This window comes from Hippocampus bargibanti, linkage group LG01 (assembly GCF_051943395.1).
Source record: "Hippocampus bargibanti isolate YZ-2025 linkage group LG01, ASM5194339v1, whole genome shotgun sequence".
Taxonomy (NCBI): domain Eukaryota; kingdom Metazoa; phylum Chordata; class Actinopteri; order Syngnathiformes; family Syngnathidae; genus Hippocampus; species Hippocampus bargibanti.
In genome coordinates, this window is record NC_142734.1 from 7,128,930 (window position 1) to 7,152,948 (window position 24,019).

Below are 24,019 nucleotides of genomic sequence, written 5' to 3' on the forward strand. Positions count from 1 at the left end.
TTTTCCTTAATTGTTATTTTGTTTTGTTTTTGTTGATGGGTTGATTGGTTGTTTTCCTAGTATAGGAAATAGTAATAATAGAATAATAGTGTAAATAAATAGAATAGTAATAGAATAGTAATAATTTTCACAGTTACAAAAGGATGTTGCTATACAAATTGGCCATCAGGCATTCTATATTCGGCCAGAGCTACCAGCAACATTTTAATTCACTGACGAAGCCTCTTGGATAAGAAGTGAAAACGTCCGAGATGATGGCTGAAGAAACCTTTTCATCGATGGACCACTCCTGTACGACTGAGAGCTTACACAGACGAATAAAGATGCAAGTTACAAAAAAGTACTTCCATAGAAAATTCAACTACGCTTTTCCAAAGAGCCGTCACCGCACCATACTGTTGATGTATGTCTCAGGCATGATTTGTTTTCTTTTCATTTCCTATTTAGTTCTCATTTATACATGCTAAGATTTGAAAATAGTATGCGTTGACAGCTGTTTTGTTTTTTCTGGACCAATATTCGTGTTAGACTACAGTTATTAAATTACGTGTTTCTGTTCCCGTGGCTAGTGCTCTGTCAAACTGTACTCTTGTTGTATATAGTAAAAATAGTGATGTATGTTATTTTGTTACAGAATTATTTTTTTATGTCTCGAGCATGAAACTCTTGCATAGAATCAGTCAACGTGGGTGGCCATAAAGTTTATGGGTAATGCCATTTAGCAAAACGGCTGGTCGAGCAGGATTAGAATAGTTTGGGATTTTTCGTCTTGGATCTCTTTCTTTTTTTAAACTTTTTACTGATGTAAGGCGCACCTGCAATGAATGGAATACATTTTTACAAATATATAGATATATAAATATAATAATAATAATTATATATATATATATATATACACACAGTAAAGTCTCGTTATATCGATATCGGATATATCGGTAGTCCCGGTTATATTGATACTATTTCTATGCACGCACGGAGAAAATTACATGCAAACAGGGTCGGATATATCGATAGTCCCGGTTATATCGATATTTTTTCGGACTCCCTTGAATATCGATATAACGAGACTTTACTGTATATATATATATATATATATATATATCTATATATATAGATATATATATAGATATATAAAGGTTTTCCAAATATAAGGCACACCACATTATAAGAAGCTACATTAGAGACTGGGGTTACACAGTACTATGTCTACTGGAAGAAATTGAGTCAGTGGCTGCTGGTAATAGTTGCAAGACCTGTTGTGGCTCAATTTTACTTGACATATTAGGCGCACCTGCGTATAAGGCTTTTGGGTGCGCCTTATACACCGGAAAATATGGTAGTAAGTTTTTATAAACTATAAAACTATAAAACTATAAAAAGTTATACATGTATTTATTTTTTAGAAAATAGTTTAGTTTTTTCTTCATTCTTGCATATGTTGGATGTACAGTACTTTGGATAAAAAAAGTAATTTATGAAATTATATTGACAGAGATGAAAAGTCATTACGGTTTGAGTTTGTGATCATTTTTAAAGCACTCTCATCAATATTTAACTCATTCACTGCCATCCGTGAATTTAGTCGGGAATTGAAAATATGACATAGAGCCAGCCCCATTCCCGAATTTGTTCATTTTTTTATTTTTGCGTATTTGTGACGATAAAGCGCTGGCCAGACCAGTGGTAATGTTTTTTCCATTACACAAGGGCATTTCCCATTTTTCATGGTCGCACTTTGTTCTTAGCTTCAGCTGTTGTTAAAGCAGTATATCGTATAAATCAATATGTATTCATTGCATTGCATTTTGGACAGCAGCCCTCATTTAAAGCTCATGTAACTCCTGACCAATATAACTTAAGAATTAACTGTTTTCTTCTGATGAAAGAAGAGAGTCTAACGTTTCTCAGAATCAGAATCAGAATCAGAATTATGTAGAACACACAAGGAATTTGTTTCCGGTAGAACACGCTCACCACCACCAGAAAGGCTTACGCTGCATTGAATGTTTATGTAGTCCTAAAACTCAATATTCTGTGGGTCCTGATATTCAAGTGACAATGACCAAAACCCTGGCACTCGAGTGGACACATTTTTGCACGTCTGGCAGTGGATGACATTAACTCATTCACTCATTCAATGTTGGTATCTTGTTCTTGTTTTGTGGGGAGAGAAGCTGGGTTGAAGGTGGCATCGCAACACAAAGCCGAATCCGAAGAGGCTCAAAGGCAAAGTCCCTCCCGTCTTAACTTATGACAAAGGAAACACTGTATGACTATTGCTTTATTAAACCTAAATACAACACAGAAGTCCTTGTGCTGCCGACATTTCCGTAAGCAGATGCCATAAATCTGCAGTGAGAACAATCTCAGGAAATGTGCTATGCGGCGGGGGGAATTCGACGCTGTGGACGACCGGAGAGGACGAGAGGGAAGAAGCGGTCGAATCACCGCAGCTGCAGTTCAACAGTCAGACGCAGCTGGCCTTTCCTGTTATTTGGCCCCAGACCGCGCGCCACGTCCTGTGGCACCGGGGTGGCCAAAATTCTGCCCTGTCTGTCCGTGGAACTTCCTAAAATCTGTATTGTGTGAGTGGAGGGCTGAAGGCAGACAGCAAAGACGCTACTTGTGTATGTGGTCACCTTATAGGCCTTGATAAAGCGTACAAACACGGGGAAGAACACAGATGGTGGCGTTGTCTTGGCGCTCTCTCCAAAGTAGTTCACCACATGATTGAAGGCTTCCTGGAATTGGAATGACAACTGTTTCAGCGACGGGTCAATGAGAATGATAAATAGTTGCGTGTAAGGCGGGATTCACACTGCGCGGCAGACACAATTTCAGTTGCGCGGCTCCCAAGCGGCACCATTGGGATGCATAATGGCAGCGGAAAGAGAGTGAACAATGCATGAAATGGCGTCATCTGTTCAACGGATGTCTTGCAATATGACTATCGAATAAATAGACATGTTGGATGTCACGTCATATGGCAAGGAAAAATAACTCCTTTTTCACTGTCATTGGTTGCTCCCTGCATAGTTGTTGCATTTTTTTTTTTTTTGGGAGGAGTGTGAATCCAGCCTAAAAGGTTGCTGTGCAGCATTTGGCACAGATGTTTGCTTCCTGCCTATTTGTGTGTGCCCCACCCAGGTTTCTTTGCAAAGTAAGGTCAGCGTATCGTACCTCTGCTGTCTTGGCATCCCTCTGCAGTTTATCCAGCTGGGCGTCACTCGCCTGGACAAAGCCCTTAAGGACCGAGTGGTCATGAAGACTACATTCTCTCCGGATCAGCTCCATGCCTTTTCCCAGCTCCCGCACATCCAGCAGAACATTTTCCAGTGACACTTCGGACACAGTTAAAGGAACACGTCATGTTTCAAGCTTTTTAACTTCCATGGCTGTATAATATTACAGTACGTGTACCGATTAGAAAGCTTTAGATAGGGTAGGGTAGGGATAGGATGTTGTTGGTGGGACGACATTTTAGATTTGAAAAAAAAAATTGCTGTCTTTCTCATCCCAACAGAAGTTTCAACAAAGAGAATGCAGGGATGCATCTGGGAAATTAAAAAAGGTGGACAGTTGATCCCCTTATGTCTGAAAAGGGGGCCAAATTGTAAAATGGGTGGGGCCCAATTTAACTAGATTGCCGAAGTACACTAAACTGATTGAAATAAACCAAAATACATTCTCATTGGAGCATGATATTTCTAAATTGTCAATGAAAAAACATTATCTGAGTAAAATATATTTTTCTGGTATATCAACAAACAATGTTAATTCAAGTCAAAGAATTTATTCATACATAAAATACATTTAGATTTTTTTTAGTTCCCACACAATCAATTCTGTGCTATTTTAATATTCTTAGGTATTACAGAGAAGACAAAGAGAAAAGACTTTGCACAATATTTCTTCATAGTGTCTACTTAAACAAATTTCTTTGCTTTGAAAATTTCCAATGTGCTGCAACAACTCTGACATCATTCCCATTAGCCACTAAATTCGAATCATTAACTGCAGTCTGCTGCTACGAATTGTCACTACCCTCCGAAGACTTATTCGATTGTTTCTTAAAAAATGAGAATATGTATGTTTGCTGCCTCTTTTTGACTTTTTGAGTGTTACTCGTGTTCTAACGCTCCATTTTGCAACCATCCACCGTGTTCGATGTAAATAATGCAATGCACCATGGGTAAATGAATATTCGATTAGCCCTTTCGACAGTTCCAGCAGATCACGGAAAAACCCCGAGATATCCTCTATGACGACTTTGGAACGCACCAACAAATGCTAGGTGATTATGGCTCGATATCGGTAAGCGTGTTGGAAGATGACGAAAGTTAAAACTTCTGAAGGAAAACGAACAGTTTTTAATATATGTTTAACTACATGTGTTTCTTTAGGTCTGTGTAAACACTCAGTCGTACAGGAGTGGTCCATCGATGGAAAGGTTTCTTCAGCCGTCATCTGTACTTCTTCGTTTGAAGGTGTCGGACGTTTCGCTTCTTATCCAAGAAACTTCGTCAGCAAACTAAAATCTTACTGGTAGTTTAGGCCCTATATATATCCCTACTGTCCAGACATGGCGATGACGGACTCTGCTATAATAGGTCCCTGTTCTCAGGTTGGGGGGAGCAGAGGACTACTCCCTGAACCTGCTCCACTGATAGTTCCTATCGTTCTGACTAACGACTGGCCTGATTGCCCCACTTCGACCGGTATCACCTCATCAGTATTACTAATCCTATGTTGCCTAAGCAGGCTATTGTACGAACGATCCAAATTGAACCTCACCCCACCATTACGGTTAAGGGAAGGATTTTGCTGTTTTATGATAATCGCTTCTTTTACTCCCCTTTCAAACCATCTATGTTCTTTCGCTAAGATTTTAACCTCATTGTCGGCAAATGAGCGGTTGCTAGCTTTTAGCTGCATATGTACTGCCGATTGAGGCCCACTAGTATTATCCCTGCGATGTTGATAAAGTCTTTTTTTGAGAATTTGTTTAGTCTCCCCAATGTACTGCTCTTTACAATTTTCATTCTTACAATGTATTGAATAAACTACATTACTTTGTTTTTCATTTGGCAGCCTATCTTTTGGATGCACTAATCTTTGCCTTAAAGTGTTTATCGGTTTGAAATAAGTAGGAATTTTGTGTTGCCAAAGGACTCTTTGTAGGTTTTCAGAAACTCTTGCAACTTAACCAACCTGAGAGCAGGGACCTATCATAGCAGAGTCCAACACCGCCATGTCTGGACAGTAGGGATATATATATATAGGGCCTAAAGTACCAGTAAGACTTTAGTTTGCTGACGAAGTTTCTTGGACAAGAAGCGAAACGTCCGACACCTTCAAACAAAGAAGTACAGATGACGGCTGAAGAAACCTTTTCATCGATGCGTTTCTTTAGCTATTTTAACAGAAGTATGTCATATGTGGCGCAGATCACGTAGCAATATGTGCTAATCATAATAGACTTGCGCCAGTGCTGGCATAGTGGAGTTCCAAAGTTGCGTCAGTGGCTGTCAAAATGCATAAATGGCGCAAAGGGACGGCCCAAATGTATCCCTGAGAATGCGCACTCACCTGCCGCAGCTTTATCCACAAAGTGCATTTCATTGTAGAAATTGGCAAGCTCCAGATATTTTTCCTTCACAATGAGAGCTATGTAATGGAGCAGCGTCATTTTCCTGTCCGTGGACTTGGTGTCTAGCAGCTGCGCCACAAAACAAAAGAATCAAAGCTACAACATACGCTCCACAACTGGAAAGTGTGCAGGAGAGGAAGAAATCAGCACAAGTGACCACAAATGTTTGTTAAGTTACTCACCAGATCAAGACTTTGCAATTTGAAACCGTAAACACACCCTCGCTTGCTGCTGTTCATGTAGTTGCCCAAGGCGAGAATAATCTGCAAGCCCAAAAGAAGAGTTTATGCACACTCCCATTTGTAACCACTCCAAAAGAATAATTGTCGAACCTCAAGCATTCTTTTTAACTTTGGTGATGATTTGACTGAGCCGGAAGCGGCGATTATTGCATTGAGCTGCGGCGTGAGCATGTTGACGTTGTCGGCAAAGTTGCCGACGAAGGTGATGATGTTCATCCTCTGCGTGAGCCTCTCAATCTTGCTGAACAGGAGCATGAAGCGATCCTCTTCGGCCAGCTGGTCCAATGGGCGGCGCTCCCGTTCATACTGACGAAAGACTTTGACTTCTGCTTCCGTGGGTAGGAAGCGCATCAGACACTCCACAAAGTCCACCGGTAAGGCCTTCAAGTCAAATCTAGGCAGGTATTAAAAAAAAGTGGTGTGTATCATGGTGAAAAAAAAATCAAGGCATTTTGACGAAAATATTTCTAGTAATTACAATTTGAATTCACAACTTGTTATTTTTACTTTGTTTATTTTAACCCATACAACACAATAAAATGTCTTCTAACAGCCGACCCTCATTTCAAGATCATATAACTACAGACCCCTATAATTTAGGAATTAACTCTGTCTTTCTGATAAAAGAAGAGAGTCTAAGGCTTCTTATGCTGCAATGAATGTTTATGTAGTCCTAAAACTCAATACTCTGCGGGTTCTGAAATTTGAGTGAAAATGACAAAAACCATGGCAATAGAATGGATATATTTTAGCACAAATTTGGCAATGAATGAGTTAATGTGTTTAAACGCTCGTCCTTTAAGTAACTTTTGGCAATATACCTTTGCTTCCTCTGCTTTGCAAACATCGGCGTTTTTAGCAATGCCCAAAATTTTAGGGAACTCATGAATAATGCCGTATAACATTTAATGCTATATTTCCCCAATCGACTCCCTATGTTTCAGACTGTGCACATTTTCAGCAGTTCTCGGCAACCATGTGTCATGCATTTGGACACAAAGTCACTTTACAAAGTCAGTCCAGTTCTCAAAAGCCCCAATCAGCCAGTTTGGCGTGTTTCTCTCTTCCAAAACGCTCCATGCAGATGTTCAGGGTGGTTATCAGACTCATCAGAGCTTGCTGAGCAAAGCTTGCTGAGCATTTGAAAGAGGCGTGTTGCCGGAGGGAAACACCGAAAACGAGTAGCACAAGAGCTCTCGAGCACCCTGCTATGAAAGAAAGTAAGTGTTGAATACTTTTCGATGGCTTTGCAGATCTCCTCTGTGGTCTTGTTTGCCTTTCTCAGCGTGATGGCTAAGTTCTTGGAGCGATTGGCATCCAGTAGCGTCACTTTGTTGAGCGTCTTCTGAGCAACTTTGTTCTTTGTGCACGACAAATCCACAATCGGACCTTGCGCACGTGTTTTAAACAGCTCCTCAAACCTCTCCAAATCCAGTTCCTGCAGAGAGGGAATTGTTTGCAAATGAAATAGCTTAATCGGCGAACGTGACAAAGGGAGCTAAGATGAAGGACGTACTTCGAGCACCCGTTCGTCATCAATTTCATTAAAAACTGTGCCGTTAATCTGATTGGGCTTTAAAGCCGTCCAGTTAAACACAGGCAGGCGGAACTTAGTCTTGATGGGCTTCTTGATTCGAATGGCTGCAAGAGAGGATAACAGTGTTGACTCCACATGGCTCCATTCATTATGGAAAGAGAAGTAACAAATGTTCTTACCTGAGAGACCCACACTCAAGAAGACCGAAGGAGAAGCTTCAGGCAGAGGAGGAGCTAGAGGAGGCGGCGGCGGCGGTGCACTGAGGCGGCCTGTCAAAAGTGAAGTTGTTATTTATTTTGTAGATACAGTAAAGTCTCGTTATATCGATATCGGTTATATCGATAGTACCGCTTATTACGATATTTTCGTTTCCCTTGCACATTTCTAGTCTTTTTATGTATAATTAGTACCGTTTAGTACGATACCCGGTTGTTACGATAATCCGGTTATTACGGTGCTCCTTTTCATCCCCCATTGGTCAACTTGGTCACGTGTCTTGTTACGTGAGCCGCCATCGGTCGCGCCATTGGTCGACTTGGTCACATGAGCCGCCATCGGTCGCGCTATTGGTCGACTTGGCCGTGTGACTTTGTCACGTGACACGCAATCGGTCGCGCCATTGGTCAACTTGGTCACGTGTCTTGGTTACGTGTCACGCCATCAGTCGCGCCATTGGTCGACTTGGTTACGTGCCCAGCACTCGTGTAGCAGAGCCATTTTCATTTTCAGACGCTAGCTCGTGTGTAGCAGACGAGATTGAAGTGTTTGTGTTAAAAGGTAAAAATGGGAAGCAGAAGAAGATTGATGACTTTTTTAAATTGTATACATAATACAGTAAGATGTAAGCGTTGCAGTTTCCCTGTTGTGTTATGTACATGCCCACTGTACTGTATATGAATGCAATCGTTTTTTGCAACAATGTTTCTTGTTTTGTCTGCTGAAGCGCGATGATTTTGAAAATTATTAACATTCCATACTGTGTATTAAAGGACAGCCGATGTCACTTTTTATTCAAATGCAAATAAAAATGACTTCACGCCAAGACGTCTTGCATTGCTTGTGAATCCAAACAATGGCTTCAGATTCGGATAATATGCTTTCTTGTTACACATCCAGTTATGAATATGTTTCAAATACACTGTAGTTCTCAAGATTAAAGCATACATGTTTACAATCATTAAAGAATTATATGTGCCATTTTGAGGCAACATTGGGGGAACAAAAAAGGGAATGGCCAGCTAATGGCCAGCTCCGTTTCTTATATGGCGCTTGGCTGCCCTCTTTTGGCGGCTTTTGTTTAATGCAGTTCGGCGCAGGATCGGATATATCGATAGTCCCGGTTATATCGATATTTTTTCGGACTCCCTTGAGTATCGATATAACGAGACTTTACTGTATTTCAACTGAAAATCGGTCTGTAAAAGAGAACGTATATTTTGGTAACAAAGTTAATATATTTTAACTGAAATGAAAATGCAACTAGTAGAAGATTCCTAATTAACCATGAGTGTGAATTAGTCATGTGCCTGACTGTGCCGAGGTTCCGAGGCGTGTCAAGTAATCAGGTGAAACAATTTGCAAGGAAACATTCAATGCAGCATAAGAAACCTTAGACTCTCTTCTTTCATCGGAAAAAAGTTAATTCCTAAATTATATGGGTCTGGAGTTATATGAGCTTGAAATGAGGGTGTCTGTCCAAAATACAACATACAGTGATACCTCAGTTTACGAACTTAATTGGTTCCCAAAAAGTGTGTGTAAGGCGAAAAGTTTATCTGCCAAACATTTATTTCCCATAAGAAACCATTAAAAATGAGAATAATCCATTTCCAGGTCCCCGTAAAACATACATTTCTACTAAATAACCCTTATAACTAGACAAAATATACCTTCTTTTACGTATAATAAATGTGCTATTGGATTGTAATGAAAGAAATAAACTGTACTATCTAATAAAGTTGTTTTATTTACCTTTGTGATGGTCGTTCATGTAGTTGCCTTTTGATGACATCCGAGTGAAGTTGCCGTGCTTTCTCGGCGATAATACCCTCACTCATACCTTTATTTTCAAGACAGCACTTGAAAATAAAGGCCCGCCATCCCCGGAAATGCCGCAGCTGAGTGTCGCTAAACTCACTTGTGGTAGAAGGAAGTGGCGGAGGAGGCGGCGGTGGCGGAGGTGGCGGGGGCGGAGCTTCACTGGCCGGGGGCAAACTGGGATCCAGTCCGCCCGCTTCCGATACGGCTGAGACCGAAGCCAAAGGGAGCGTCCCAATATCGCCAAGGGGGATGGAAAGGCCTCCTCCGCCAACGGCCGCGCCGCCCACAGTGAGCGGCACGATGGCGATGTCTCCATCGGGCTTCTTGTGCAGGCGGATGGTGCCTTGCTGCTCCAGCTCCAGCAGTCGCTTCTCGATGTTGAAGTGCCTCTGGAAGGCGGCGTCCTTCTCCTTCAACACCCTCCTCAGGGTGTTGACCTGCGTGTTGGTCGACTCGTACGTCTCCTGAGCGGGCACAGGGGGGCAATGTGGAGCGCAAGAGCCCAACTTGACAAGCTGAAAAAACATCCTGCTTCCTGCCGACCTCATTCGCCATCACACGGATTTAGTTAAATGAAAATGATACATGCCATTTGAGCCTTTTCACCTCCCGGTATTAATCTTGCATCCATGTGAGTTTAAGCTTACCCGTATTGCCTGAAGATCTTTGTCTTTCTGGAGGAGCACCTTTTCCAAGTCAGCCACCTTCATCATGGTTTCATTCTCAACCTCCAGAAGCTTTTCAGTCACCTGGACGAAAAATGTGCAATCAGAAGAGGTGAATTACACCTTCACTGGAGCAGCAGCGGCGGCGGCATCTGCAGCATCATCCCCATGCTTCCGAGGAGCATCATCAAGCAGTAATATGAGACGGCTCGCAGCATGATGCAGCAAATGCGCGACATAGCTTTTTTTTTTCAGAACATGAAAAGAGTGCACATGTTGCGCTGGAATTCAGCCTCGTCCTCCCTCATCATTCCTGACCCCTGAGGGCAGAATTTGTTTTGACATTCCTCAAATGATGTCATCGCTGCCCACGACCTTTTCCATGTGGAGACGCTCTTTTGCAAGGCAGCGTGGGATGCAAAGATAGAAGGAGCTAGCATCAAAACAATGTTGGAATTGTTATGGCACAATCACCCCGTGATTATGCCAAACCAGCAGTGGTGAACCGTCAGGGCCTGCAAGGCCTTCTCTACTGGCCTAAAAATATCTGAATCACAGACCAATGTGAATTATATTTTGTCCATGATATTTTATTAATTAATTCCAAATTGTCTTTCAGCTTCTTTTCATTGCTTTGTTGTGCTGATTCCAGATGTGTTTTGTTATTTAAGCATTTAACCAATCACATTTCAGCCATCATTTGTTACCAGGGTCAGAAATCTACCTGGACGCCTTCACAATCAGTTCTGCAGGCCCTGGAGTGTAAAAATCAATGTTGATGATGAAAGTTTTGCTTTAACCAATCAGATTTCGAGTTGGCAACTCAAGGCCTTCTAGAAGGCTGGAAACGGAAAGTTTTCACACTCTGATTGGCTAGTCACATAATCGGCAAGTCACCAGCCAATCATAGTATCTCTAACCGCTCGTGATAAAAGAATACTGGCCAGAGCTAGCACACTGTATCTATAGCAAGCTGCATAATCGTGTATGATTTAATAACGGTTTTGTCAACGCACAATGGCTGAAGGAGGAGAAGAAATGGATTTAGTTGCAGAATTAAATGAAATGCATTATTATTATTATTGTTATCATTATCATTATATTATTATTATTACTATTATTATTATTACATTTAATGCTATTTTTAAGACTGACTTCAAGAATAGATGAACATCATTCAGAAAGTTTGGACAGCTCCAAAGCTAGCAAAAATACCATATAATATTGCAATTTTATGAGGTTATCATGAATCCACACGTTCAAATTAAAAATGTGAACAGTTTAATGACAGTATTTTGAAGTTTCTTCAAGTCACAAGGTATTTCCTTGCTATCGGCACCCTCTAGTGGACGTGTAGTAAATCGTACCACGCTCGCAGCTGTAGATGTAGCACTACTGAAGGCCTCACGATGAAAATACCATAACTATTTCTGTTATAATTCTAGCGTTGGAGCAGTTGTGTTGCCTGCCGTGTGTGAGCACACAGTCTAAATGATCCTCGACGGGCTCGGTGAGCCACGTTGGTGGTCGAGAGTGGCGGTTGCACTTACATGAGACAGATGCTCCTCCAGTTCCTCCACCTTTTCCAGTGCTGCAATTTTTGTCTCGGCATCTTCCAGCAGACCACCCACGTCGAACACGTTGTCCAGGTAGGCCTGGATCTGCACCGACAGCTTGTCACTCTCAGTGTGCTTATATTTCTGAGGCAGGGAAATGACAGCTCATTTGTTAATGACATTGCACAGATCACATGGTCTCCACATTTGAGAGTTTGACCTCCAGATAGTCATCCAGTCCTAGCTTGGTGAATTCGAACTGCAGATGGACTCTGAAGTTCATGTCCTCCACAGAGTGGACCACGATGTTGATGAACTGCATGCAAGCAACCTGGTTCACAGACAGATAACACACATTTGCATACTGGCCAGAGGAAAGGAAAATACAAGAAAGAAGAGCTTGTCTTTACCATAAAGTCGATGTTTCCCTCCTCACTGCGGAAGAAATCCATCAGGCGCTCGAAACGATGCTTCTCCTTACAGACCTAAAAAAGCCACAGTGTGAACTTTCGAATATTAAATGATTTATTTTCTAGCAAGAGACCAGTGGTCTCTTGCCTGTAAGGCCTTTCATTATACAGGAAGAGAAGTCCGTCCCTGGGCATAAGACGTTGAAAGATAGGCTAACCCTCCTTCCTACAGTCCTTATGGAATGTGACTCTCCTTCCAAAGAGTAACTCCCTCCCTCCCACCTATTTCCACTCCATTCCATCAAGCCATCAACTACCATCACAAAGGTAAATAAAACAACTTTATTATACAGTACAGTTTATTTTTTTAATTACAATACAATAGCACATTTATTATACATAAAATATATAAGGTATATTTTGTGTAGTTTTAGGGCTTATTTAGTAGAAAAGTGTGTTTTATGGGGACCTTGGAACGGATTATTCTCATTTTAATGGTTTCCTATGGGAGATTAATGTTTGGAAGACACACTTTTTGCCTTACACACACTTTTTGGGAACCAATTAAGTTCATAAACTGTGGTATCACTGAATATTGTTGTGTTGATTTAATAGCGGTTGTGTCAACAGACAATGGCTGAAATGGATTTGGTTGCAGATGTACTGTTAAACCCATTTTCAAGCCAGACTATTCAAGAATAGATGGACATCATTAAGGTCGGACAGATCCGAAGCTAGCAAAAATAACAAATAATATTGCTATTTTATGAGTTTATCATGAATCCATACGTTCGTAGTAAAAATACAAACAGTTGAATTACAGTATTTAAGTTTCTTCAAGTGACAAGTTATTTCCTGGCCAACGGCACCCTCTAGTGGATTGATTCAGAAGGAGCACTACTGAAGGCCCAGGCGTGTCGTGCACGGCCCGCCACTGCAAGAGACACATACGCTGCACAGTAGTCAACTTTTTTTTTTGCTTGACATTTCACCACGTTTGAGATTCGTTTTCTTTTTCCTCATCAACACCACTTACTTTTATGTTAAGATTTAGCTTCAGTCACAACCTCCGGTGAAAGCAAATTTAACTTTTAATGTCTTCTACTCCTCATCAATCAACACATGAAAAAACATCCTGACCTCCGTTATCTATCTGAGATTATATTTTATGTTTGGAAACCATTTATTATTATCCTCGGCATTCAAAGTGAGGCAAATCAACTGAAAATAATAAGAGGTACAAATCTTTAAACCAAAACTGCCCAGACAAAAGTAAAAATTATGACATGTTTTCTCAGCAAATCCCGTAGCTGTTTTTTTCTGAGTAAAACACAAACGAACTGATGTTGTAAAATACTAGTGGATGGCTTCTTGTGCTCAAAAATATGCAGACTTTTCCAAAACACTACAATAAAATCCATAAAGAAAGCCATCTTGTTCTAATAAGAGAGCTCTTTTTCTCTTTGTTTTTGGTATTGTGGGCAGCAAGATGCCCAGTAAAAGTTTGCAGTTCTTTGCCTGACATCAGGAATGACTCTCTTTTTATTGCTTCATGTTGTCTCACATGTGGGATTCAAATGAGACATATGACCTCTGACTGGTCACCACAGAGCTTCACTTCCACTCTCTGTGGAAGTGACAACTCCCAGAGGTCCTCAACTTTCATCCCTGCATGCTGGCTCAGCAGGCCTTCATGCATTCCAGCAATGTGGGGCCATTCATTTGTCTTTATCTACAGTTATGGGTGACAAGAGATCACTAAATACAAATCAAGGATCTGTAACGCCACTATGCAACAAGGTCATGTGAAATAGCAAAATATTGTTTCACTTCTTGAACAGCTTTTACTGAACTGCGACTATAGGGATACATTTATTAGCTGATGTCTATTCCTTTCCAATGGGACTACGCTGGTGAATTTGAGGATCAAAAGAAAGAGTAAAATAAGTCCCATTGAATGGTGACTGCCTTTGGGCACCTCTTTGAAGTTGTCAAACGCTGACAGGATGATCTCGTGACCTCCTCGAACGAGGCAGACGGCAGCCAACAGCTCAAGGACCAAGGCCTTTGTCCTGAAAATGTGGGAGACAACCATTAGGACAGGACGGACATTTACGAAGTAATCACTGAAGCTCATGTTCAAGTTAGGAAAGAAGTTAAGCTGATTCTAGATCGCAGTGTCAATGTCAAAATTGGTGTAGGACTGGCGCCCATTTCATACCTGTCAACTCATAAATTTTCCCCGTGTTTTAAACTTTTTTTGGTCATTTCAAATAATGTACAACAACTTTTATACGGGAAAAACATTTTTTTATTGTGAACCGATATTACAAAGGTCATTTTGGCTCAAATCCAGTTGGTCTCAACTGCTAGTAGCCAACAACAATGCTGCCGTCGATGGCCACTATTGTCCCGGCAAACCAGCAAAAGTAATCCTCATTCTTGTATATACAGGTAACATCCGATTTACGACCGGTGTGAGTTGCGACGACCCGCACTTAAGACCACGGCCGCCAGCCCCCCCTTTTTTTTTTATTCTACGGCCTGGACCGCTACGTTGGCAGCCAGGCAACTCTGCAGTGTGTTTGCTATGCATTTAGTAGAATAAAGACTCCAGATGGTTCTTCTTGTTTAGATTTAACAAGTAGGATGTTTATTTGCCGGAGCACAGAGAGCAACCGCTTCTCTCAGGATTGTCCAAGAACTATTTTTTTTAATCGCCGTCAAAGGACCATATGTAGCGTTGTGGCTGCATTGCCAGATGCGCTCAACATTCAGCATGCCTCATTTATCTTAACAGAGAATATTAGAGCATTGCACATAATGAGGATACAAAATAACTGTTTCCTCACAAACGCGTACGACAATTTTGGCCAGCCAAGCTCGTGATGGTGTTGTGCTACCTGTCACAATGGTACCGGTGTGGGGGGAGGGGGGGAGATCGGCGCGACGAGAACGCCGCGTCGGGCCCACACTGCCACCGCCTCTTTGAGAGTTTTTTCCTTCGGTGTCCGCCTAAGTCCGAGGGTATGTGTTGGGCGACCTCTTCTGGCTTCTCCGTTAGCAGGGAGAGCCATTTTTCAACAGCACGTATGTGTGGGAAGGCGTGCGTATTTGGGTCAGTAGAACGACACAATAATAAAAATCGATAATACGAAATATAAAATGATAAAAATGACACTAAAAGTTATAATATTTATCATTGAACTGTAAGCAGTTTGGTATATCATAGTATTCAATAGAAAACATTCTCTATAAACAACAGATTGACATCGTATACTATTCTGTCGTATAAACCTCGCCTCGGCCATTTTGAATGCTTTTCGATTTACGACCGTTTGACTTACGACCATTTTGTCGGAACGGAACCCGGTCGTAACTCGGACGTTACCTGTATATATACTTTTTATTGCTGTGGACGGTAGGATTGAGAAAAGCACAACGTGCACATGCGCGGTAAGCTGTCTGCATTTCAGCTTGTTAGCGATTTTTTTTTATCATTTCAAATAAAGCACGGCGTACAACAGCTTTTATACAGGAATTGTAATCATTTATAATGGCAGCTATTCGCCAAGGTGGACAGGTATGCATTTAGACTGAAAGAAGCAGTGACCAAGCACTGACTCGAGTTGAAGCCCGAATCACCGTTTAGAAAACATTTGACGAACTGTCTGCATGGACGCCCCTCATTCCCAACTTCAAAGAACAAGCATATCATATGAACAAGTCGCAAGTTCTCCCCACAGGAGCTAATCCGGGAGTTGACCTTGTAAAGGCATATGGTCCAATGCATGTATTAACAAAACACTTTCTGTTACAGGTGTTCCCCTACTTGCGAACATTTGAGTTACGAACAATGGTACATACGAACATTTTTTGTAGTATTGACATAAATAGTGGAACAACCTCAACATTTTAAAACTGATAATTAACTAACTGGTAATGTGACTGGTTGCCATGACAACAAAAATATAATTCATTTGGGCTTGTTTTGTAAAGGTGTTTAATGTTTCGATGTGAACCTTCATATTTATGTTTTTCTTAAATACCTTCTCAATATCTTATTTAGAATATTATGTCATGGATCTTCCGGTACCATGTCATGTGTTTTGATGTGCGAGAGAAATTGCTAGAGAGAGACAGAGAACGATACCGTCTGTTCAACGTTTATCTACTTTTGGTTAACATTACATTATTAATTTGCTTATTTATGTCTTGTCGAACAGAGTAATGTCAATTGTTGTTTTAAAGGTCTTTTGGTTTTCACGGTGTTCCACAATAAACGTTTTTGGAAATCAGCACGAGGTGTCATCCTTGACCGGGTTAGATACAGGTAAAATGTTCAACTTTTACTCTGAAATGCTTTGCCAAATGCATATTGTTCCCCACCGAGGTGTCAAGATCTAATGAACTTGAGCGGACAAACGAAATGGAAATGATCATGCCCCTTTGCTCTCACGGACTGCATGCGGCATTCAAAGTAAAGATGACAGGACATCGGTTCTTACCGTGAGCTCTTATTGTTCAGACTGAGAGCAATTTCATTGACTGCGTGTGCATGAGACATGACCATATTGAAGCCATACTGCATAAAGAGGAGAGAGACAGACAACAGGATGTGGTGAGACCAAAATTGGGGTACGAAAGCAGCACATCAGAGTGCAGGAAGCATATGCATGTCATGATTGACAGCAATACAACTTTGCGACACTATAGTATACCTGGTAGTTCATAATGGCTCTCAGGCACATGATGCACACATGCACGTCATCTTTCTGGCTGACAAGTCGGGAGTTCTTGATGGTTTTGCTGCTGGAAACTGAGCCGTAGCTGCAACACATGGTGAACGTTGTTGTCACTCGCCCACCATGGAGCACTTGAAATATGCAGCTTGTCTGATTTATTCCTCCACATGTATTTGCCATTCACGTGATTCTTGTGCGTGTCACGTTTTGAGAGGCGTGAGGGAGAATGAGGTTTGGCAGAATTATAAGGCAGCATTGGTTTTGAGGTTACCAATGCATGATGGGAAATGCCTGGTTTGCTCGCCACTGTCAACATAAAGCAAGGCAATTATGTAACTGAGTCATACAGTCAGTGTGTGCACACACATTTGCTAAGTTGGGTATTTCACAGCCGTATTTTGTTTCAGTACGCATTTCGGAATACCAATTTTTTTTGGTAAATAACGATTAACCATGCCTAGTTTCATGCCTAGTTTTTCGATGAAACGGTTTCTTCAGCCGTCATCTGTACTCATCGGACGTTTCGCATCTTATCCAAGATGCTTCTTCAGCGAACTAAAGTCTTACTGATAGTATTGGCCCTATATATATATATCCCTACTGTCCATACATGGCGGTGCCGGACACTGCTATGATAGGTCCCTGCTCTCAGGTTGGGGGGAGCAGAGGACTACTCCCTGCGGCTCCACTGATTGTTCCTATTGTCCTGACTAACGACTGGCCTGATTGCCCCACTTCCTCCGGTATCACCTCATCAGTATTACTTATCCTATGTTGCATAAGCAGGCTGTTGTATGAACGATCCAAATTGAACCTCACACCACCATATCGGTTTAGTTAATAGTGATTTAGCTGTTTTATGAAAATCGCTTCTTTTACTCCCCTTTCAAACCATCTATATTCTTTCGCTAAGATTTTAACCTCATTGTCGTCAAATTAGTGGTTGCGAGCTTTTAGGTGCATACATACTGCCGATTGAGGCCCACTAGTATTATCCCTACGATGTTGATAAAGTCTTCCCCGTATTTTATATTGTTTATGATTTCAAAGAATGTACGGCATACTACAACTTTTATGCGGGACAAAGAATTGTGAACTGATCTTAGAAAGACCATTTTCGCAAACTAGCAAAAATAATGCTCAATCTAATATTTTTTTTAGCGCTGTGTATGGTCGGATTGATAAAAGCATAACATGCACATGCGCGGTAAACGTTTTTTTATCAATTCAAATAATGTACACTGTACTACAACTTTTATATGGCAATTGTAATCACTTACATGTATAAGGGCATCTATTAGCCAAGGTTGATAGGTATGCAAAATAGTTGTCTTCCAGTATAGTCTTTCACCACAATATGTATTCCTTTTTATTAGCATTTTAGTTCATAGCACACAGTAAATGTGTAACATAAAAAGAAATACATAAATAATGTACAGTATATCATCATGTCACTGTACCAGCGCTTTATCGGCACCCCCGCAAGAAAAACCAAAAACCTGAACAAATTTGGAAATGGCGCTCCACTTTTCTATTCCCGAATACATTACGGAATGGCTGTGGATGAGTTATCATTGAATTGTTTTTGTTGTTTTTTTATAGATCAGTGATGCAAGAGACATAATGTACTGAGCACATAGGGCCTTTCCTTAGCCCAGAGAGCAACAAGACAACAGAGTAGCATGCTGACGCATGTTTACGTTAGGTGAAGAGGGCAAGTCATGAACAGGTCAGAGTGGACAGAAGCGAGCTCAGCGATACATACCGCAGGACAGACTGGCGTGCCGACCGCACCAATGTGTTGCAGAAAGGCTGAGTGCTCATAGGATGCAAATCCTCTATGGACCTGCTCCAAGATTTAGCCTTCTCCATGAAGCCATCCTCCCCATTCTCCAGCCCCTCAAAATCCAACCTGGGCCATACGCACACAGGCAGACAGAGAGGCGCAGCGGGGGGTACAGACCAGATGCAGGGAAGGGGGAAGGTTAGGTGAGCGAGGCAGAAAGGGGGTTATCACAAGACCATCATACACTTGCACAATAAAGCTCAGCAAAGAAAAACTCTCTCATTCGGGTAAATCTTAAACAATACACAACACTACTGGACCAAAATCTTGGGACACACGACTTCACTAATTTGTGTGTTGGGGTGTTGACATGGGAATCTTGGGGCTTCTTCGTATTATGACTTTTGCAACACAACGTCCTTGTTCTTTTCAGTATGGACCAGATGACCCAGAAGTACTCAGATGAAAAGTTATTTGAAATTAAAAATTGCTTTAATCCAATGTTCCTTAAGCATCGGTTACTCCTGACCAACCATTACAAAAGAATGTTACCTTTAGCCACAGGTGGTAATTGTACACAAGAGACTTACGTTAGCAAAGCCGACATCGCATGATGATGTTTGTTCGGAAGAGTGGCATCAAATTCGTTAGAAACCATGATGATGTTTTCCACAAAGATTTAGGTCAGGTGGCATAAAGGTGAGGAGGTATACCAGTACCTTTCCCAAATGCCCTTATAGCAACATGATTTCCAGTGTATAAGGTGCAACCATTTTTTTTCCAAAAGATGACCCTGCGCCTTATACGCAGGACCTCCTTACAGTATATGTGAAGTCATATTAAACCAGAACATGTCTCGCAACTACTGTCAACAGCCACCGACTCAATTTCCCATGTAGAAGAAGTAGCCTCTGGTGTAGCACCTTATAACGTGGTGTGCTTTATATTTGAAGAACCTTGATATATTTATATATTATATATGGAAAACCTTGTTCATTCATTGAAGGTGCGCCTTATACATGGAAAAAGTATGAAAATACACAATTTATTGGGGGTGTGCCTTATACACCGGGAAATACTGTAATTTTGGACAATTCCATGAATATGTCCTAGTTAGCACAGTCAGTGCTGGATGGCATGGTTGCATGAGCCGGGGGGAAAATAACTAAGGGGACACTGTAAAAGGGACAGCGTCCAATCATTTTTCTAAAGTACAAGGAAAGAGCTATTTTCCGGTTGGTGTAATGATCAAGTGTCCCAAAACTTTTGTCCACATAATGTACTGTAGCGGGTATCCGCATTCTTCTTGCCAATTATGCAACAAGGTAAACAAAGACAAAGAATGCACATTTTTGATGCACAAGCAGTTTATGAGGCTCTGCAGGACGTAACGTGCTTACGAAGCGGCTGTAGCCCAACCCTGTTCCTTTTCGGAAGTTTAGGGGAAAAAAACATCAGCAGGCGTGGCTGTGTGTAAAAATACTCACATGACAGCACACTGGGCAAAAGAGAGGTACTCCACCAAGACATCGAGACCTCTGTTCTCATCGTTGAGGAACTCCCTGACCCACCTATCGCACGGGGAGGGAGCACACGGAGGGCACAGAAATCAATTGAACAGACCTTTCATGTGTGTGTGTGTGTGTGTGTGGTCATACACAGTGACAGCAATTACGTTTGTGGTTCTCACAAGTAAGGTATTATCCTTTGAAAATAGATGGTTTGAAAGTGGAGTAAAAGAAGCAATTTTTGTAAAACAGCAAAACCCTTCACTAAATCGCCATGGTTGTTTGCGGTTTAATTCAGACCGTGCTTACAACAGACTTCCTAGGTTGTTACCACATATGCTTTGTCATGCTAATGAAGTAAACCAGGGCCAGGGATAGACCAACAGAGGTAATTAGATTGGCTAATGAGTTGAAAACAGGGCGATGGATAGACTATAGGGTAATCAGAGTGGAGATGTAATCAGATTGGTTAATGAGGTGAAACCAGAGCCAGGGATAGAACAATAGAAATAATCAGATTGGCTTCAGGAAGTCGACTACTGTTCTCCCAACCTTAGAGCAGGGACCTATCAGAGCAGAAATCTGACACCGCCACCTCTGTACATTGGCAATATAGAGTATATAGAGCCAAAGTTACTAGTAGAATTTTAGTTCTCTGACGATACTCTTTAGATGAGGAGCGAAACGTCCTACACCTTCAAAGAAGTACAGATGACGGCTGAAGAAACCTTTTCGTCGATATTATCCTTTGAGTTAGATTGAAGGGGTTCTACCCTTCCCCGACAGGAAGATCTTGGAAACGATGGAATGGAAAGAAAACTAGGACACATCCTCCGATTTCCAGGCAATTGAACTCACATTTGTATGGAAACTCAAAACAGAGAGAAAGAAAGTGAAGGGAATAGGGTTGGAGAATCTGAGTGCAGTTCAGGATTTTCGTTTTCAAACATAAGGTTGTTTTCAGGAAAGAAAAAAAAAGTTCGACAATAGACAGAGATCTATCTTGTTTGAATGATTGTTTGAAATGGACAGCAAAGCAAGCAGGAGAGGCGGGCTAGCAAAAGGGAAAGGGAGGTGAGCGATGGAACAGAGGAAACAAACAAAGCCGTTGAGGTGAAGGGGGAAAGAGGAGGGGTGCTTGTGAGGAGGCAGGCATGATCACTGGTTTCCTGTCTAGAGATCCCACCTCCGCTCCCTCTTTTGCCTCTGACCCCTTCTTCACACAGCAGCCAAGCTCACATTTGCTTGGCCAAGTCAGGAATGAGAATCAGACACAGTCATGGAGTATCCAAGTGCTTCGTCCACACACTCTTCATTCTTTTGAAAACCAGCCCACCATATTCCTCATCTGGGAAATGCATTGAAAGCATTTTTTTGGTCACACAAATGCATTGGAAAACTTGAAGCCATCGTTTACTATTGGAACACCAGCAGCAACGCTACATTTACAGTAAAGGTGTTAATGTGCCAACGGATGAGATTGTTTTTCCAAATGTAAAGCCTTTATAGTGAATACGGAGCAGTCTCACAATTGTTACGTATTTGTGCCTTGAGATACGTGACTGAAAACACTTGATCTTAAATCATCTGGCCTCATTGAAATGCAGTGACGGGCCGTGGATTTCATCGCTCGGCCTTCAGTAGTGCTACGTCTGAATCAATACAGACTGAAATGGTGTGGTGTGATTTACTACAAGTCCAATAGAGGGCACCATTAGCCAGAAAATAACTGAGTGACCTTTACTAATGATGTACATTTTTTTTCTTGAAAAGTCCTTCTTGAAAATGGTTTTAACAGTAAATCTCCAACCAAATCTATTTCTTCTTCTCCTTCAGCCATTGTGTGTTGACAAAACCGCCATTAAACCAACACAATACATTTACTTATTTCACTCAAATTGCAGGACCCACAAAATATTGTGTTTTTGGACTACATAATCATGCAATGCAGCATAAGAAACCTTAGAATCTCTTCTTTCATCAGGAAAAAAGAATTCATTCCTAAGTTATATGGGTCTGGAATTAGCTGAGCTTGAAATGGGGGAGGCTGTACAAAAGGCAAATGCTGCCCCCTCGTGGAAGGAAAAAAACATTGCTGGAGGTTTGACCAGCGCTTTGTCAGCACCCCACTAAGAAAAAAACAACATCGGAACAAATTTGAGAAAGGCACTCCACGTCACACTTTTCAATTCCTGAATAAATTCGGGAATGGCAGCAAATGAATTAATAATATATGGTTTGATATGTCCCTAAACTGATTTTTGTCGCCAAGTTCAAACTTCTATTTATTTATTTATTTATCTATTTTTTACCACCGTGGCTTTTTGAGATATATTTTCATTTTGGTTTTCAAGTTTGATGGATAAAAGTGAGTATGGTCAGCGATGCTGTGGGTCTACCTGTACTGCTTCACAATTCAAGTTTATGTAGCCATGTCTTAAAGTGCAAAAACGCAGGATATACTGCACAATCCATGTCTGCCTGGCTTCCTTGGTGATGACTCTCTGAATGATTGAGTAGCCATTCATACAATTTTTCCATTCGTCCACGAGGCAGTCAAGACTACACTCAACAAATTCAGCCTTGCAACAAGTGCACGGTTCTATCAGTGGGATTCTGTTATTTCTGCATCACTCCAACTTGATGTCACTTGATGTCAAGTTTTATGCCGAATTACAAATCGCTTTTGTTGTCTCTACTGGAAAATGCATCAAAGCCAGAGAGGATAAAGAGAGTATGGTTAAAATGCTATGTAATGTTTTGGGCGTTTTACATTAATAGCAAGTAACCGCAGCATTAGGTAAAAATCTAGCTAAAGTGCTGGAAGTGTTGTGATTCATTAATGTACACAACAATACAGTGAGACCTCAACTTACAAACACCTTAACTTACAAATTTTTCGTCTTACAAACGTCAAATTTATGAAAATTAAACCTTATAATAAGCACTATTTTCATAATACACACCCACCACGGCTGGCAGAGTGATCTTCGGCAGAAGCACACGACCGAACAGCACCAGAGGTTAAGTTACCAACAGTCCTTATGGAAGGTGACTCTCTTTCCATAAACCATCAACGACCATCAAAAAGGTAAGTAAAACTTTATTTTACAGCACAGTTTATTTCTTTAATTACAGTCCTCATGTAATGCGCCTCTCTTTCCAAACAGCAATTCCCTTTGACCTTCGACCTCCAACGCCATTCCATCAAGCCATAAATGACCATCACAAATGTAAATAAAGTGACTTTATGATACAATTCAGTGTATTTCTTTCATCACAATACAATAGCACATTTATTATACATAGAATAAGGAATGTTGTGTGTAGTTTTAAGGCTTATTTAGTTGAAAAGTATATTTCATGGAAACCCGGGAATGGATTATTCCCATTTTAATGGTTTCCTATGGGAAAATGTTTTTTTGAGATACACACCTTTCGCCTTACACACTCTGTCTGGGAACCAATTAAGTTTGTGTGTTTTTGTGTCTTGTGTGTTTTTCGTTTTTCAAAGGTTGGCTGGCCAGTCTTCCTGTCCTTCTGGCACACATAACAAAGCTTCCTGTTCAGCACTTGATGGGGGAGTGGACACGGCAACACAATGGCTACCATCTGGGTATTGGGAGGCTCGGCCTTATGAAGTGGAGCTGCGGAGCTTGGCAACTTCAGACAATGGGAGGGAGATTCGGGTACCACAGAGAGCAAAGACAGGTCTACTCTTCACAAGGAAAAACAATACCAGGCTTTTCTTTACTCGGTAAAAAATAGATGTAGGGCATGAAAATAGACACTTACCCAATGTGGTTTGTCCTCAAAGAAATCTCCAATTCCCTCAAGACTTTGGTAGACTCTTGTACCCTCCTGCGGAACTTCTGAAAGA

At 41.3% G+C, this 24,019-nt stretch overlaps 1 protein-coding gene across 6 annotated transcripts in view; it reads right to left on the reverse strand.

Moving 5' to 3' along the window:
* Positions 1–24,019, reverse strand: part of fmnl3 (formin like 3) — a 54,942-nt gene that overhangs the window by 10,410 nt on the left and 20,513 nt on the right. For 3 of the 6 annotated variants that reach the window (XM_088992929.1, XM_088992915.1, XM_088992922.1), the window contains exons 4-22: positions 23,935–24,011; positions 20,119–20,202; positions 18,611–18,757; positions 16,822–16,930; positions 16,609–16,685; positions 14,079–14,172; positions 12,101–12,175; positions 11,911–12,021; positions 11,685–11,834; positions 10,117–10,218; positions 9,567–9,933; positions 7,609–7,698; positions 7,409–7,533; positions 7,128–7,330; positions 5,983–6,286; positions 5,833–5,913; positions 5,590–5,719; positions 3,181–3,341; positions 2,640–2,741 (exon numbers count right to left, since the gene is read on the reverse strand). In XM_088992929.1, coding sequence (XP_088849055.1) covers positions 2,640–2,741; positions 3,181–3,341; positions 5,590–5,719; positions 5,833–5,913; positions 5,983–6,286; positions 7,128–7,330; positions 7,409–7,533; positions 7,609–7,698; positions 9,567–9,933; positions 10,117–10,218; positions 11,685–11,834; positions 11,911–12,021; positions 12,101–12,175; positions 14,079–14,172; positions 16,609–16,685; positions 16,822–16,930; positions 18,611–18,757; positions 20,119–20,202; positions 23,935–24,011 — 2,589 coding nt within the window. Of the gene's footprint in view, positions 1–2,639; positions 2,742–3,180; positions 3,342–5,589; positions 5,720–5,832; positions 5,914–5,982; positions 6,287–7,127; positions 7,331–7,408; positions 7,699–9,566; positions 9,934–10,116; positions 10,219–11,684; positions 11,835–11,910; positions 12,022–12,100; positions 12,176–14,078; positions 14,173–16,608; positions 16,686–16,821; positions 16,931–18,610; positions 18,758–20,118; positions 20,203–23,934; positions 24,012–24,019 lie in introns of all 6 variants that reach the window. The other 3 variants (XM_088992946.1, XM_088992910.1, XM_088992938.1) reach the window with 3 other exon arrangements.